Source organism: Nuphar pumila, chromosome 5 (genome assembly GCF_984573655.1).
Source record: "Nuphar pumila chromosome 5, dmNupPumi1.hap1.1, whole genome shotgun sequence".
Lineage (NCBI taxonomy): Eukaryota > Viridiplantae > Streptophyta > Magnoliopsida > Nymphaeales > Nymphaeaceae > Nuphar > Nuphar pumila.
In genome coordinates this window covers 21,280,093-21,297,672 of record NC_143253.1, presented here as the reverse complement: position 1 = coordinate 21,297,672, position 17,580 = coordinate 21,280,093, and the positions used below count along the sequence as shown (strand labels likewise).

At 38.9% G+C, this 17,580-nt stretch overlaps 1 protein-coding gene across 1 annotated transcript; it reads right to left on the bottom strand.

Moving 5' to 3' along the window:
• Window positions 1-964: 964 nt before the first annotated feature.
• Window positions 965-7,494, bottom strand: LOC149837067 (sodium transporter HKT1-like). Its single transcript, XM_090007227.1, has 3 exons — window positions 6,408-7,494; window positions 5,338-5,565; window positions 965-1,375 (listed from the first exon to the last, which is right to left on the bottom strand). Exons 1-3 carry the CDS (start codon window positions 7,448-7,450, stop codon window positions 1,174-1,176), a joined length of 1,473 nt encoding a protein of 490 aa, XP_089863353.1. The 5' UTR covers window positions 7,451-7,494; the 3' UTR covers window positions 965-1,173.
• Between the last annotated feature and the right edge of the window lie 10,086 nt (window positions 7,495-17,580).

Below are 17,580 nucleotides of genomic sequence, written 5' to 3'. Positions count from 1 at the left end.
AGAACTTGAGCAGACCAACATCCGTAATTTTTGTCTTAAATGATGGTCTATATGAGCTCAAAGTGTTTGTAAATAAGTGCATACACCCAGCCAAGCAGCCTAACGCTGAACTTTGAACTAGACCATGTATTAGTTTTCTTGTACCTCACATAAAGGAGTTGGGTTCCACTCATCCCCCATGTCATCCCAATCTTCATACCCCTTCTTGGGATTTCATTGGTGCACGTTGTTTTGATCAAATCAAACTCCAAAGATGTGATCTACATCATTCATTTAGTGAAGATCGACATTTAAATTGTCAAAATCTGACTTGCATGCAGGATTTTTTGGTGATTCAAAAATCAATGGTTGACAAAACACAAAAAATTGTGATTTAAAAATCATATTTTTCGTTAAAAAAATATGATCCAAAGGTTGATTCTTATTAAATTGACTATGTTGAATCCATCTATAAGGTCAGTTTTGATCAAAACAACTTGCATTATAAGATCTAACAGTGGTGTGAAGATGGGGGATGACATAGGGCGTGGGTGGAACCAACTCATAAAGGGGTCATACTCAGTAAGGTTTTATATCCTGGGGTGTTGGAAGGGACAAACTAGGAACACGGATCCCATCATTTGAAATAGGATGGTTTCCATCCTACATTAAATCCAGCAGAACCATCTAGCCATTGATTGGATGGCTAGGATTGAATGTAGGATGGAACCCATCTTATTTCAAATGATGTGATCCGTGTCCACAAACTAAGGGCTGTCCTAATTTTCAGGCCGTTTGCACAAATTAGCTGCATATCTCACAAGGACGCACGCCTCATGTTTTTGCTGACAGTGATTGGACCGAGTACATTGTAAAGTATTCGATTCGATCATGGATTTGAGACAGAGAGAGAGACTTACAAAACCTTCTCATTTCGAAGGGTCGATGGGAACTTTAATTTACACCTATTATCATTGCATGATAAAAAAAATAAAGAGAATCACAGTAAGGTTACACTCGCTATAGGGTGGAAAAAGAAAGATGTACTATGTTTGTTTCATTGGAGAGGAGATCCAATGATCTGACCGAGTACCTTGCGCAGTCGATGCCACGCATCCGGCGGTGGCCACCTACTTTGCCGAAGTACTCGACCGAGGTCTGAATCTGCTCCTTTAATTAGCTTAGTGTGTTGGATTACAATAAAGTAACCCAAGCTTCCCCTCCCTCTGTGAATTTCTTGATCCTTCCAAAAAACATGACAATTAGGATTATGATCTTGCCCTGCCAACTCCATCTTCCTGAGAAGCTGGCCCATGAGTCTTGGCACTGCTTGCTGGTGAGCTTTTGTAGCCGTTGGCAGCTGTACCCCGTTGTTAGCCCCACATTCCCATAGGCACTGCAGTAGAACCCGCCATTATCAAATTCAAAATTTGAAGGCTATCTACCACAAGGCATATATAGTATCAATTTAACTTATAAATATTGCAACATCCTTCAAAATATTTTTGAAAAACACAATATTTTCATAAATCAAAATAACAATTAGGTCATGATATATGTAAGTATATGTCAATCTTGTTGATAAAAAACAACATACCTTGCAAATTTGACAAAAAAAACGTGATACTTTTATCTTTATCAACAATGACTGAATCCATTGATTCAATGTTGATCTTGAATGAATGGACGATGTAGATCACATCCATAGCGTCCGATTTGATCAAAACAACACCGCATCAATAAGATCTCAAGGAGGGGCATGACTAGAGAGATGACTAGAACCAAATTGCAACAGCCACATGTGAAATTAAAGATGATCCTTGGTGGGTTTGTCCAGCCAATACTAGAGAATACTTGATATTAATTAAGCTACTAACAAAGTGATCGTACAGAAGATTTAAAAATCAAGTGCTAATTAAGCTATGTCAAACGAACACCGAGATGTACAAATATTGTTTTATTATTTTAATAAATTTTAATTATCTTAGTAGTAATTTAATTTAAAATACATTTTTATGTATTAAAATAACAAAAATAGTTTAAAATTTTAAAAAATTACCCTTGCATCCCAAATTTGAGAGAGGATCGTGCCTTGGATGTCGTTTGTCTTAAAAACAATGAACCAGCTCATTGTGAGCCGTTCATTTTAAACGAATGACATCAGAAACAAGAGTGGGGCCCATCTAAGTGATGGGCATCTCATACGTATAGGTTTTGGATGTCGTTCATCTTCTCAAGTTGGTGAATGAAAAACCTAAACCAAGTTGGAGGATGTTTTTGTTTGGCCAACCAGTGATAAGTTCCACTAGAACCACCTATTTCAACTAAGGGGAAGAAAATTCCTGGCATATGCTAATCTTGCGGATAGGGAGTAGCACCCCCAAAGCCATCCAGCTTTTTATTCTTTTATATGCAAGTATGGTGGCAAACAAAGGAGACTAATTGGACAGGTCAAATATTGGAGTTCATGAAATTGGCAAAACCACAAATATTGAAGTTTATGAAATTGGTGGAGTTTATTGCCACTAGGCCAAATTAATGCATTGGGATGAAAGAAACCTTTACTTTCCATTGGTTTCATTCTCAGGAAAGGCCAAGGCCTTCCATTGGAAGGTGCATGGATTTCTAAAAATCTTGCCAGGTCATCCTTTTCGTGAAAAAGTTTTCATAGTGAGGGTGGTATGAAAAGATTTACTTATAAAAAGTGGTAGGTTATAGAAAAAACCGGAATCTATTTGTGCTCTTGTCACTTTCGCACCATGAGATTTGATATTGCCAACTTGGCACTTTTCCATCAAAAGACGAAAACATTTTTTTATGATTAGAAACTCTCACTGACATAAGTATGCATAATAATTTTGTTCTGCTGCTAATGACCGTTTCAAAATCCGAACCTCCATCCCCGCACGGGGATGGATTTTAACCTCCACCCCTGCCTCCATCCTCATTTCATGTCCTCCATCCCAGGTCCAAACAGGGGTGAGGCGGGGTGGGGGCCCATTTCCCCTTGGTCTATAGTTATTCCTTAAAGGATTAAGGATGGGACGGGGTGGGGCAGGGCAAGGCGGGGGAAAGTGTAAGTCCATCCCTGCCTCCATCCCCACGGGAATAGATTTTAACCTTCATCCCCGCCTCCATTCCTGTTTCATGTCATTCATGCCCGGTCCAAACAGGGTGAGGCGGGGTGGGGGACCGTTGTCCCCCGGTCCACTGCCATCCCTAACTAAAATATTGGGTCAAGAGGCCGATGCTCAACATCAAATGTCAAGAATAAATACGTAAGTCAAGGTGGGATATACATTTAGAACCTGGTCAGTAACAGTATATATAGAAGATATTACTTAATAATTATACACTCGCCATTCTATCCAAGGGTTGGATTGATCGAGAAGTTTGGTGTGGTTCACAAGTCAAGTTCAAAGAATTGAATCTCCCCATCCAAATCAACGAACGACTATCTTCAAAATCAGTGGTCCAGAGAAACCCACAATATGTACCTATAAGGGGGACCATAAAACCCAAGAAAGGTCAGAATTCGATAACTTGTTTGCATGTATGACCTCATGATGAAAATATTAGAAATCTGCACATTACATCATGTGCTTTTGATCTTGAAATTTTAGCGCATGGTAGACTCTTGAATTTCTAATATTTTAAATAGATAAATATATATATATATATATAATACATTTACACACATATATGGGATAATATTTGCTAAAAAAACCGTCCCTTTACACATATATGGGATAATAAAAAGAACATGATCCATCATCATCGGATTTTGAATCTTCCTTTGGTTGGATGGTCTCCCTTCCCTCTCTCTCTTTTTGTATATATATTATCTTTGGGCATTGAATCACTGGTGTGGATAGATATATCTCTGGGCACATAGTGCACCCTAGATTTTATCAATTTTTACTTTTTTCTAAAACTCTGACCATACATATGTCTTCTAGATGGTCAAAGATCCAATTCCGACACTAGGTCCGGTCTCTTTGGGGATTGGGAACTTAATGACTTACAATTTTTTGAATTTAAAATTTTATAAAACTATTTTTTTTATAAAAAAAACACACGATTCCTAGCAAATGGATTGAATCACTGGAAAAATGTTTCCAGTGCACTCGGGATGTTTAGACTAATTCGTTCACATCCACCCCTTTTCAATATATATATATATATATATATATATATATATATATATATATATATATATATATATATATATATATATATATTGTCTACCTACCACCTTCTCAGTGAAACCCGAGAACAGGCGTGCCCTCTCGTCATTTTATTTTTCTGCTAACGGAACCTTACCTGTGGTCAGGGTTGTCGCTAAAAGTCATTTTTGCGACTTCAAAGCGCACAACCATCAGATCGTGCGTCGTCTGCCGCTATCTTGCTGAGAAGGTGGTAGGCAGCTACCAAGTGGTTGCAATGGGCGCTTGCACCAAATGGTGCGTTCCATACCCACAAAGTGTATAGATCGTTGCTCCCCCCAGGGGCATATTAGTTTCCTAAGTGTGCGCTATGGGGTAAGGGCCCTTTTCCAAGATCTCGGGTCTTGGCTTGGTTAATTTTGCATGATAGGGTTCAGACTCACAGTTATTTAAAAAAGTTGGGCTTTTAGTTTCCAAGTTGGTGTGTGTTGTGTCAAGCTGCTGAAGAAACTACTTTTCATTTATTTTGGTCCTGCCCAATCTTTGTGGCTCTATTTGATAAGACGTGGAGATCTCCGAAAATAATTGTCAAAAAGGAGTCTTTTGCGCTTGATATGCTCCTGGGCCCTATTGAAATTAGACGATGCAAGCGGTGGAGACTGATCTGGAAGACATGGTTGCTTACTACTTGGTGGTTTGTTTGGATGGCTCGCAATGATGCTACTTTCCGTCAAATTCCGGTCATCCTTAATCATCTTGTCCATAAAATCCTGGTTGACGTATATGCGATTTTACGTATGCATCTTAGAGATCTCTCATTTCATCTGGACAACGTTCACTCAATAGTGGCTTCTTCTAATCCAGCGGATCCTGGTTGAGCTGGCTTTGTTGTTTGTTGCTAGCTGTTTGTAGTTTCTTTTTCTTTAGCTTTTGTTTTTTCTATATTTTAGTTTTGTTTTCTATTTTGTTCGAATCATGGGTTCAACATTCTGTTGATCTTCATGAGTATTAATGTTGATCCTCTTTCGTCTCTCTCTCTCTCTCTATATATATATATATATATATATATATATATATTAATTATATTATGCGATTTACTTTTGAAAATGAAGAGCACAAGCAGATGAAGAAAAAAAAGAACGTTCTATCAAGAGAAAATAAATAAATAAAAAAAAAGGCATATTGTTCTTGCCTTGTGACTTCGAAGGCTATGTTCAAGACATTGAAATTAAGAGGGTCTTCACGAAGGTGGCTTCTTTCCGTAATGCAGACCAACACCACAAACAATATGGGGTAAGCAACCTGAGGGAGTAGGAGATACTTGCGCACTTCTCCTTTCTTCTTCTTATTTCTGTCATTGTTGCTTTTTATTGTTGCTGCCATTTTCATCGGCACTAAAAAAGTATAAGGGGGAAGGTACCTGCAAATTTTCGTTGGAAGAAACTTTAGTTAACTGATACGAGCACCTGCTTTTCACATGACTAAGTTGAAGGACGATTAGAAGCTATGCCATAAATATTGATGACATTTTGAAAATATTGCAATTTCTTCACAGTATTCTTTTAAAAAAAAATATAGAAGAATTTCATCACACTGGAAAATTTTGTTGGTTAATCAAAATATCCCAAAGAAACCGATGCAATCTTGAAAGGCTACTAATCCATGGCTGCCTGCTTCTTTAGTGAAAGGCTACCCTATTTCTTTAATGAAAATTTATTGGATCATAATTCATAGAGAAATATGAAGCTAAACCTTTCTGTAAACTTGTAAATCTTTTTTTATATGTGCCTAAATATTTTTCATGTATACAAACTATTATTTTTTTCGATTACGAGAACCCTCGGTGAGAACCGGGTCACTTAATAACCCTGACACTCAAGGCCTTACAGCCGGTGGGAGTGAGACGTGGAATGAAGGGGTCAGCACCATCCCACTGCCAGTGGAAACTGTCAGACTACAATACATTTAAAGAAAGGGTTAAAGCCCGAGTCACGGCCATATTTTGAAAATAATGCGCTATTATAGGGAAAATATGTGATAGTTCGACGACATCACCTACCATAAAAATACTGCATTTTTTTTCACTGTATTAATTAAAAAATATTTATATATTATATATTCCGAGAACAAGATTTATGACTATGGTTAGAACACAATTTATTTATTTTTTATCAGTTGCTATATATGTCAAGGTAGATTAAATATTAACTAGAAGTTGTCAATCTAAAGATTTAACGAGGAAAGGAAGTACTGTTTACTCACATCATAACTATGTAGACCACCAATAGCGCCGGCGAGAAGAGAGAAAGATCAAAAGCCATTTCTCCAGCATGCCTTGCATTAACAGATTGAAAGAGAGCTGCTACCAACTTCTGATAGAAATTCAACCCCGCTGCAGATCCCCACTGCAGAAAGCCAAACATGATGAGCTGCAACAATGTGAACCCAATGGCAGATAAGGTGAGATAGACAGAGCTCTTCCATGGGAACAGATGGGTGCAGCCCAGTTCTTGGCCTCTCTTCCACAAGTATTCATACTCTTTTCTTGGAAACCATCTCAAAAGAGCCCACAAAATAAGAGTCAAGCAGGGAGGGTACAGAGTGTTCCCCACAAGAATCTGACCAATGACTATCAGCACTAGACCAGAGTTAGCATTGAAGACTACCATATTCTCATTGTTAGGGAGTAGCCCACAATTCACAAACGAAGAAACCGTGGTGAAAACTGAAAAAGTCACCATGTTAAGGCCCTTTCTTTCCAGTACCGCTCTAGCACTGTGGATCATTCTAAGATAAGCGAACACCATCAATGAACCAAAAACATTGACAAACATATAGAAGCCCAAAGCAACATTTGCTAAGCACTTCATGGATCTAAGTTTCAGGTCCTCAACATTCATCACATCTGTTTCTGATTCATGAGTCGAATTGTTGATGATGGTACCACCATTCTCGGCAGCAGCAGCAGCAGCAGCATCCGATTGGATCGACCGGATCGCCAATTGGAGATCGGCCGAGTCCATAATCTTCGAATTATGCCTCTGTGGTCTCAAGCTGCCACTGTTAAAATCGAGACACCTAAACAGCAAGCTGAGGGCAGACACGAAGATCTCACCTCCAACAAACATCAGGAAAATGAGGACCACAAACTGAGAATTGGACATGTCTTCCAAGTTCACCGACGCCAAGCTTGAAGCGGTCAGCGCCGACACCGACATGAAGAAGAGATCGAAACTGCTCAACCTCTTGGCCTTCCCATGCTCTAGAAGAATCAGAGCAATTAAACCCAGTATAGAGAAGGCCATGAAATACAGTAGCACTAGAAAGGATGGGTGCAAGTAACACACCATTAGCCTATATATGCGTTTGAGGAGATGACACATCCTCTCATGGAAATACAACATGCATCGATAGGAACATGAAAGGAGATTCATGAAATATTGAGGAAATCCTTCCATGGGGTGGAGGGATAAAAGGAGCCTTGGAAATGAAAGATGCCTGTTGGGAGAGGGTAGGGCTACAATTCCTTGGAAGAAGAAATTATGGGTATTTATCAAATGGAATGAGGTGCACCTACCTTGGTCATTGTTGTCACAATTCAGCAGTTGTTTTCCTTGGGAAGCTGGCATGGAGGATGATTCGAAGGAAAGCGGAAAAGGAGGGCGTGGGGGTGGGGAGGTTGAGTTGTAACAGGGAAAAAATATGAGATTTTGGAGTAAATTTTTGAAGGAGTGGATTGGAGCCACTCATTAATTGGCCGGTGCAAGCAATGTTGATGGGACATCTTTGCATTATTAGCTCAATCATGGCTTGGATTCTTAGAAGTTTACAGGGCACTCTCACTTATGAATGACACGTGTGGTCCACGTGAGCACAATCAGCATGTGTGGCAGGGACATTGTTATCGGATCCGTTTTTCTGTTTTGAAATAAAAAATGAAACTGCGTGCGTTGTAAGTTTTTTTTTTTTTTTATATTTACATTGAGAAACCGCCCTAGGAATATAAACCTGACTGCCGTGCTTGGTAACCTAAAACTCCGTGGGCTTACCCCCTTGCCCCGAGAGAGTCTTCACACTTAGGCTTGGGCAAAGGGTGACCTTAGGGGTGTCAACGGGTTGGGTTTACCTGAACTCGGACCAAACCTTATAGGATTCGAGTATAATAATAAATAAGATGACCTAATTAGAAGCAGGGTTTGGACCCCAAAATCCAATTAATATATAGATTTGAGTGTACGTAGTTTATGAAATTTTATACCTGATTGGGGCCCGACCTGAGTTTCGATTAAGACCCAGATTTTTTTAAATGTAAAATTGATAAAAAATATTATTTTACCGGGTATGGTTCATATATATATAGTTCTTATAGGTTCGGGTATGGTTTCTCTTATAGTAGACCCGATTAGACCTTGTTATGCACCTGATAATATACCTGAAAATCAGGTCCGAACCAAACCTGACCCATTGACACCCCTAGGTCAGCCCATGAGATTTGACTTTAAACCAGCTGCATGCCCCATCCCATTATGCCGAAAAGGTGAAAAGCGTTTGTCTTAATTGGAAATCAAAATTTCTTAATATTAAAAATGTGCTTCGCTTTTTGTGTAGTTCATAGATTATTTTATAATAAAACACATACAAGCGCACACACGCAGTTATAGGCATTTCTTAGATACCCATCCAATGGAGGTGCTTCCTCTGATAGTCGAGCATAGTAGGAATTTGAATTTATTTCCGCGTCCCAATGGGTTGCGATTACCCAGACCTGACCTGAACCGAACCAAACCTTATAATTAAGGTCCAGGTATGGCAAAGCAGGTTATATGTTCCCCCCCCAAACAGGGCCGGTACTGAGATCTCATGTTTGGGGCTTCCAAATAGCGCCACGTATCCGGCATGGTTTCCGATGACAGTCCGCATCATACTGCATCGTAATTTGGTGCCGCAACAAAGACTTAAGTACTCTTTACCGTCATTCGCTTCATCTTCCTCGAACGGACATAAATGCCCTCCTTCTAGAAAACTGAACCGTCGGTTCGTGAAAAGGATAAAACTGCCCTCCATCGTTATCGCTTCAAAACGTTCCGCAGAGTTTGCGTATGTAGCAAGCGTTATGTTGTAGGATTCAAATAGTTCGAAACAATCCATTCTCGCTCTAAGCACTCTACCGGAGATTCTTTGCTTTCATCTGGAGTCGTCGGAGCATCCTTTCCCTTTGTTCCAGAGCATCTGTTTCCGTCTTACCACTGCTTACTCTACAGTTGGAATATCCAAATTCCCATCGTTTCGGTGAGTTTCGTGTAAGGTTTCTTTCTTCAATCTGAACTTTGCTTCTTATACAACGATTTGTTTCTTATGAACCCAAATATTCCGACGATTTCTAATCATGATGATCGTGTAATGTGTTGTGCAGGTTAGCAATGTCTGCGCTACATCAGATTAGAGATACCCCGTCGTTCTATGGGCTGTCTATTAGAGAAGTTATCCGCCAGTCCCATCTATCTAAGGTTTTTGAAAGATACCAAAATATACTTAAGATTGAGAACGATGAAGCCTTGGAAAAAGCCTTGGAATCGGTGATAAATAAGACATGATTAAGCCCTGAGTTCGGACCTGAACGTCCGATTAATACGTGGACCCGAGTATAGTTTGTGAAATTTTATACCATACGTGGACCCGACCCGAGTTTCCATTAAGACCTATAATTTTTCAATGTAAAAATGATAAAAATTATGGTTTATCGAGTATGGGTCGGGTTTGGTTCATGTAGTTCTTATCGGGTACGAGTATGATTTTTTATAGTGGACCCGATTAAACCTGGGTCCAGACCCGATACCATACCCAAAAATCTGATACAACTCTGGTTCCACATGACTCCTAACCAAACACGACCCCCACATGTGTGATGATGCCGGATAATGACCCATGGGTGGCTGTTACAAACAGACTAAGCAACCAAGGGTGGATGAGAGACACATTCGGATCGATAGTATACAATATCTAGTACTCATCCCATCATTTGGCATAGAAACGGGGTTGCATCCTACATTAAATTGTAGCTGTCCAATCAATGGTTAGACTTGATCCACATTTTCAACCCTAGCTGTCCAGATGCTTTAGCTGGACGGCTAGGATCAACATATGATGCAACCTATTCCGTGATGTCCCTTTTTTGCTCAATATTGGCTGCGTTTCAAAAAAGGGAAAAAGTCTTCATTATTGGTCAGCCTGACTATTCTTTGGTTCTTCCACGACATGCAAGGATAGGAATAGATAGTATTTAAGGGTGGCCATCGGGCCAGGTTGTCCGTTGATCTACCTTATTAAAATATATTTTGTAAAATATATGATAAATAAAAGTATATGTTTGAAAATGCACACAATATATATTGATTTTCTTCTGTTGCTTTTTAATGATGCATATGAATAGTGAGAGTTTGGTTTATCAGTAAAATAAAATGGTAAGTGTATTTTTTATAGATCAATGCAAGTAATGAATTAATGTTTCTCACTAATATGCTTGTAACTGCTATTTGTAAGTTAATAAACACCTCAATTGACCAATTTATATATGAAGTTTTATGAAAGAACAACGTTTCACAAGTGTCCAAGGGTATCATTTAATTTCCCATCACTTTGAAAATACCCCAAACAGGACCTTCGAATTTGCTGCATTTGGTAGGAACTTTGGATATCCGAAATGATCACATCCTATTTTAATGGGGTAATATTTGGCCATGATAACCTGACCATCCAATTAAGCTAGAAATTGTAGGTGGAGGTTGTGTTTACTCGATTGAATATCATAGATGTGTTTAGCATGGTCCAAATGCTAGGAAAAATATGATTTTATGAACCCAAAAAAATATTACATATTCATAGTGACAAAAGTTAAAAATGACAAAAATATTGTTTTTTCAAAAACATGTGAGAATTTGAATTTTTTTTCATAAATCTTGCATTTTTTTGACAAAATTTCATTAATAAAAAATACAAAAAATAAATTTTATAAGAAAATATTAATAAAAATTTTAAAAAATAAAAACACATTGTTTTTCAACCGTCAAATAACCACCAACCCAACTGAGCACGCCCAATTCAATAATGGAGCACGCCCAATTCAATAATGGAGCACGCCTCTACATTTATGAAATCATAACTGATGAAGGTTATTTAAAATAATGCCTTGTAATTAAGTGGCCTTATGTTTCCCCACTCCCATACTTTTTTTTTAAAGTTTGACCTCTGTACACCGAGCCGTGGATAAGGGAATGGCACCCCTGACCAAACCCATGTTGTGAGTATCGGTAGGGGTGTCGACCCGTCTGGTTTTCTCGGACCGACTCGGACCAAACCTTACAGGGTTCGGGTATATATGGTGATAAATAAGAAGACTTGATTAAGAACCAGGTCCAAACCCGAAGGTCCGATTAATACATGGACCCGGGTATAGTTTGTGAAATTTTATACCGGACTCAAAAGTCCAATTAATACATGGATCTGGGTATAGTTTGTGAAATTTTATACTAGATTCGGACTCACCCAAGTTTCGATTAAGACCCACAATTTTTCAATGTAAAAATGATAAAAAATATTATTTTTACCCAGTATGAACTGGGTCTGGTTCATGTACGTAGTTCTTATAGGATCAGGGTATGGTTTCTTTTATAATATACCCGATTAGACCCAGGTCTGAACCAGATACAATAGCCAAAAGTCTGGTCCAAGTCTGGTTCCACCTGGATCAGAACCAAACCCTACCCATTGATCACACCCATAAGTATCGGTATTAGCCCTGAATGATTGGCCAACGATTCAGGTGAATTGGCCTATAGATTCTGAGATGACTAAAAAATAATAAAAAAGATATTTCAAGACAAGTGTTACAACTATTAAAATAATATTTTTTTCTTCGACTGAGAAAAGTTGGGGTTAGGGTATGTTGAGAAATAAGAAGACCCCATTATGGGTAGGGGTGTCAACGGGTCTTCTTTTCTCGAACCCAACCCATACCAAACCCTATAGGGTCCGGGTATGGTGACAAATAAGAAGACCTGATTAAGACCCGGGTCCAGACTCAGAGGTTCGGTTAATACATGGTCTCGGGTATAGTTTGTAAAATTTTATACTAGACCTGGACTCACACGAGTTCTGATTAAGACATGCAATTTTTCAATGTAAAAATGATAAAAGTATTATTTTACCAGGTATGATCTGGGTCTGGTTCATGTAATTCTTATCGGATCGGGATATGGTTTCTCTTATAGTAGACCTGATTAGACTCAGGTCTGGTGATTAGAGTGAATCCAATCCACTTCAACCAATGTGAGTCATCTCACTTTTTCATCAATCCCCTTACCTATTGCACCACCCTACTCCTGCCACCACCCCATTACACACAAACTTGGTTTGCATGCCCCTCTTCTAGTTTAGATTCTACCTATAAAAGGGGGCAGTCTCCCTGCTCCTTCTACACCCACCTTCTTATCCTTCCCTTTGTAGAACTCTCTCTCTCTCTCTCTCCTTGACTCTCTTCTATTAGGAAAAGGCACTTGAAGGTTCACCCTCCCATTTCTTATTTCTCTTCGTTAGGGAATGGTCAAAGATCCTACGACCACCACCTCTGTTTTCGAGTAAAGCTCTATTGGACTTGGAGCTGCAAACTGCAGAGAATCAATGTAGGTTTACCTTGACCAAGCATGTATACGAAGTTGTGGACTGCATGAGCGATTGACTCTTCATGATATATGATTTTTATAAGGTTTACGTATGAGAAACATTGTAAAAATATCTCATTTTCATATTATAAATGTATATAGGTTTTGAGAACCGATATATGTTTATTTTAAATAAACTTTGCTCAGTTTCTTCAGAACAAACTTTTGTTTTACTGTTTTTTTAAGTTGCAATTTTTTACATAACTCATACGTCCATTTTGATGAAGTTTTGATATGTAAAACTCAACAAAAATTGAGTTATAAGAAAGCTGAAAATGCAAGAGTCGACTCTCTGTGTTGGCAGAGTTGACTCTTGTTGCTTTCCATTCAGGTTCTGAAGGCTAGAAGAGTCAACCCTCTATTTTTAAAAAGTCAATCCTCGCGATGGCCTGTGTACAAGCCCCTGATTGCAGAAGTGTCGACCCTCCAAAGGGATGAGTCGACCCTTGTTGTGCTAGAAGGTAGAACCCTCTACTATTCAGTAGAGTTAACTCTTGTAGAGAGGAGAGTCGACTAGAATGAATAGTTGACTCTTGCATAATATGAGTCAACCCTTGTTAAAAAAGAGTCGACTCCTAGGCACCTGAATTAGGATTTTTGATTTTCTAAACTCAGCTATGGCTGTCAAGGCGGGGATTCAAATGAATCACCCCAAGAATACGTCGAAAGACCTATTTTTGCTACAACCTTGCATAAAATGTGTTTGTAAGTGCCTAGTGGTCTAACGAGAGACTATTTTTACGTTAAGATAAATGTGATAATACTATATATATTGGTAGAACTAATTAAAAATGTGATATTTTATTGCACGATATTGATATATACAACACATGAGATTAGTTATATGCTTCAATCTAGAGCATGTGGATGAATGATATACAAATGCATCATGTGAAATCATGCTTAAGAATGTTGTTGCTTATATTTAAACCTGGTATTGTGGTCACATGAACTCTGTATCGAAAGAAGGCATGGTTCAAGCCTAAGTAGGCGCTCTTGACGTTATATATGGTCAATCAAACTAAGATTGTGTTAGTGCTTTAAAGTGGTGTCTGATAACCTTATAACAGGTTGAAATCATATGTGTTTAAGATCGATAGAGGCTATTACAACTGCATAAGATTAATTACTGTTTAAAGCATATATGTTAAGAGAGTTTACTAAATAATGTGAATGATTAATTCTCTTGTACCTTATAATGAGAGAGTAAGCAAGTATACTAAGCTCTGTAGAATTTTTAAGCACGAAATGTTGCTTTTCCAACCACAAAGATAGAGGATTAATATCACTTGTGCTGTGGGGTGATAGTAAAAAGGTTTCAGCTGAAAGTGAATTATGATATATCAGATTGCGAATAGAGCTTGCATAATTACCATCTAAGCATAAGTGATATGGGTTCCAACTTCTTTTTAGTGAATCTCAACTCGACTGTTTATGATTTACAACAAGTGATATGGGTCCGAGAAAGTATTATGTTTATGATTTACAATAATAAAATGTAAGAATCACAGAAAATTGCAAACATCCCATTAGGCCCAGCGCCCAACGGACTGTTGGGTACTCGGATGGGCTCAGGCTGCAAAATGCAGCCCAGGCTCAAATGAACTCCGGGCCTGCCAGGCCCCACCTAATTAAATAATCAGGCTTGATTTGGGTTGATCCCATGTATAAAATACATGGTGTCTGATAGGCCCAGCCAATTAACTGGGTCTTCCCTTCCCTTACCTTGCTCCAGCCCGACCCAAGCCTGATTATAAGTGACTCCAGTCAGAATGTGGGTCGCCAGGCCTGTCGAGCCTTTACTGGACTTAATCAGGCCTGTCTGATGGCCACCTCTACATGAAACAAATGTCCCCATAATTAGGGATGGTAGTGGACGGGGGATGGGAGGACAAGGTCTCCACCCTGGCCCCGTCTCAAAATCTGGACCTCCATCCCTGCACGGGTTTTGATTTTAACCATCATCCCGGCCAACATTTCCATTTCATGTCCTCCATCCCCGGTCCAAACGGGGCGAGGTGGGGGTGGTCCCCGTTTTCCCTTGGTCCATTGCCATGCCTAAAGAAAGATTGGGTATGGGGCGGGGCAAGGTAGGGATCAAGACAGGGCAAGGCGGGGCGGGGAAAAGCATAAGTCCATAGCTGCCTCTATCCCCGCAAGGGTTTTGATTTTAACCTTCATCCCCGCCTCCATCCACGGTCCAAACGGGGCGAGGCGGGGCGGTATCCCATTTTCCCCCGGTCCACTGCCATCCCTACCCGTAATGGTAGGGTCCTTAGTGAAGTAGGTCTGACAAGGGATCAGGTTGTGGTAAATCCGATGCAAATAGATCATGTTCTGACATTATACTAACACCACATTATTAGTTTGGTTTTCAAGAGCACCCAAATGCACATCGCTACAAATTTCATGAAAGCAACTGCATCATTTTAATGTATATTATCGGATCCGGATTTAAATCTTTCAATCACATTAGGGTTCACTCATGGACCAAGCAACCAGACATTGCCATGAAGACAAACCCATCGGCAAGATTGGTTAAACATAGTTATACTATATCAGAACTGAACCGGATCTGTTGAGCACCAAACCCGATCCGTTGACCACCATACCATACCATCCTGATATCAGGAATATCAAAGAGAGATCTTTTGGAACACAAAGGGGCAATTATTGGCCAGAAAATAATCAGGAAGGCAAATAATTCACATATTATAAATTTGATAATTAACTATCGGAGAAAGTATGAAGGAGTAGTAACCAATGTCCGTACTTGTGGAGGGGTGACAACCAATTTTCCGATAACGGTTGGGTTACATCAAGGATCTGCTTTAAGCCCTTTCCTATTTGCGATAGTGATGGATGAGCTTACGAGATCAATTCAAGAAAATGTACCGTGGTGTATGTTGTTTGCTGATGATATTGTTTTGATTGATGAGTCTAGAGCTGGGGTTAATGCTAAGTTAGAATTATGGAGACAGACATTGGAAGCTAGAGGTTTTAAGTTGAGTAAGAGTAAGACTGAATATATGGAATGTCGATTTAGTAAGCAACGAAGTAGTGATGGGAGTGTAGTGAAGCTTGGTGAGCAAGATATACCGGTGAATGATTATTTCAAATATTTGGGATCCATCATTCAAAAGTATGGAGAAATTGATGGAGATGTAAATCATAGGATAAAGGTTGGGTGGATGAAATGGAAAAGTGCTACTGGAGTGCTGTGCGATCGTAGAATGCCATTGCGGTTGAAGGGAAAGTTTTATAGGACGACTATTAGACCCGCTTTACTATATGGTACGGAATGTTGGGCTGCCAAGAGACATCATATTCAAAAAATGAGTGTAGCTGAGATGCGGATGCTTAGATGGATGTGTGGAAATACAATAAAAGATAAGATTCGGAACGAAGAGATACGTAAGAAGGTAGGTGTTGCACCCATTGAATGAAGAGATGCGAGAGAATCGTTTACGGTGGTTTGGACATATTCGGCGAAGGCCTAATGATGCTCCAGTTAGAAGGTTGGAGAAATGGGAAAATATATTAGTTAAAAGAGGTCGGGGTAGGCCTAGGAAGACTTGGATGGAGATGATAGGAAAGGATATGAATGCTTTGAACCTCACCGAGGACATGGCGTTGGATAGAAATGATTGGAGGAAAAGGATTCATGTGGAAGACCCAAAATGAATTTCTTTTTTGGTTCATATCGCTGACCCCAATTGTTTTGGGATGAAGGCGTAGTTGTTGTTGTTGTAACTACCGGAGAAAGTGAAATATTACTTCAATAATTGAAGGCAATAATTAAGCAAGGTCAAACAATAGAAAATTATCGATCATTTTCTTTGCAAACTAAACTAGGAAAATGATTGTACTCTAGCAATTTGACAAAATTCTTAGCATATCCAAAATTTTGATTCCCTTAACAAATACAGTACTTGAGTGCACACCTGTTCATAAAAAAAAAACTAGAGTGAAGAGGACATTTGCAAATATACATTGGCAACTCTATTTGTGAATGTCCTCTATTTGTGAATGTCCTGCTTATGCCATTTTGTTTTCTAGGCAGAAGTATCCAAATACAACCTTATTGTTGTGAATGTTCTCAAAATGTGGGGGCCTACACTAGAAGGCAAAGGGCCTTTAGTGATGCTTTTAAAGCTAACACTAAGGGTATTTTTTTACCTTTATCAGCACTTTTCTAAATACCAGGCATGAAGTCCTTTGTCTCATATATCCAAACATTTAAAAAAATACGGCACGACATTTGCAACCATGAGTTACTAAGATCTTCAAAATGTGCAAACCTTTTTTTACTAAAAATCGTAAAAAGACATTGGCAAATGTGAAGTATTTGACACATTTTGGGGATATTCGCAACCATAAGTTGCGAAAGCCGGACTGTATCTGCAAATGTCCTTTTGTCTGAAAAAAATGACACAACCCGAAGGATATTCATAAATACAATACGACTTTCGCAATCATAAGTTACGAATGTCTTCCTCCATGAAGATTCGCTCATTTTGGAGATATTCGCAAGTAAAGATTTGTGAAGGTTGTGCTATATTTGCAAAACGGTAAAAATGTCTTAAAAAATTAAGAATAAAAAATTTGGACATTCATATAATTTTGTCAAATTGCTAAGTATTTTTACAAAATATACCATTTTATTTTTTGTGCAAAATTATGCATATCTAAGGTGATACAACATCAACAATCATTTA

What these genes read in the sequence shown, in the direction of transcription:
- LOC149837067 (XM_090007227.1), bottom strand. Translation starts at nt 7,450, where the DNA reads ATGGCCTTCTCTATACTGGGTTTAATTGCTCTGATTCTTCTAGAGCAT. An exon ending in GTGGTCTACATAGTTATGAT is followed by an intron (nt 5,566 to 6,407) that starts GTGAGTAAACAG and finishes GAAAATTTGCAG; the next exon opens with GTACCTTCCCCCTTATACTT. An exon ending in ATAGCCTTCGAAGTCACAAG is followed by an intron (nt 1,376 to 5,337) that starts GCAAGAACAATA and finishes GTTCTACTGCAG; the next exon opens with TGCCTATGGGAATGTGGGGC.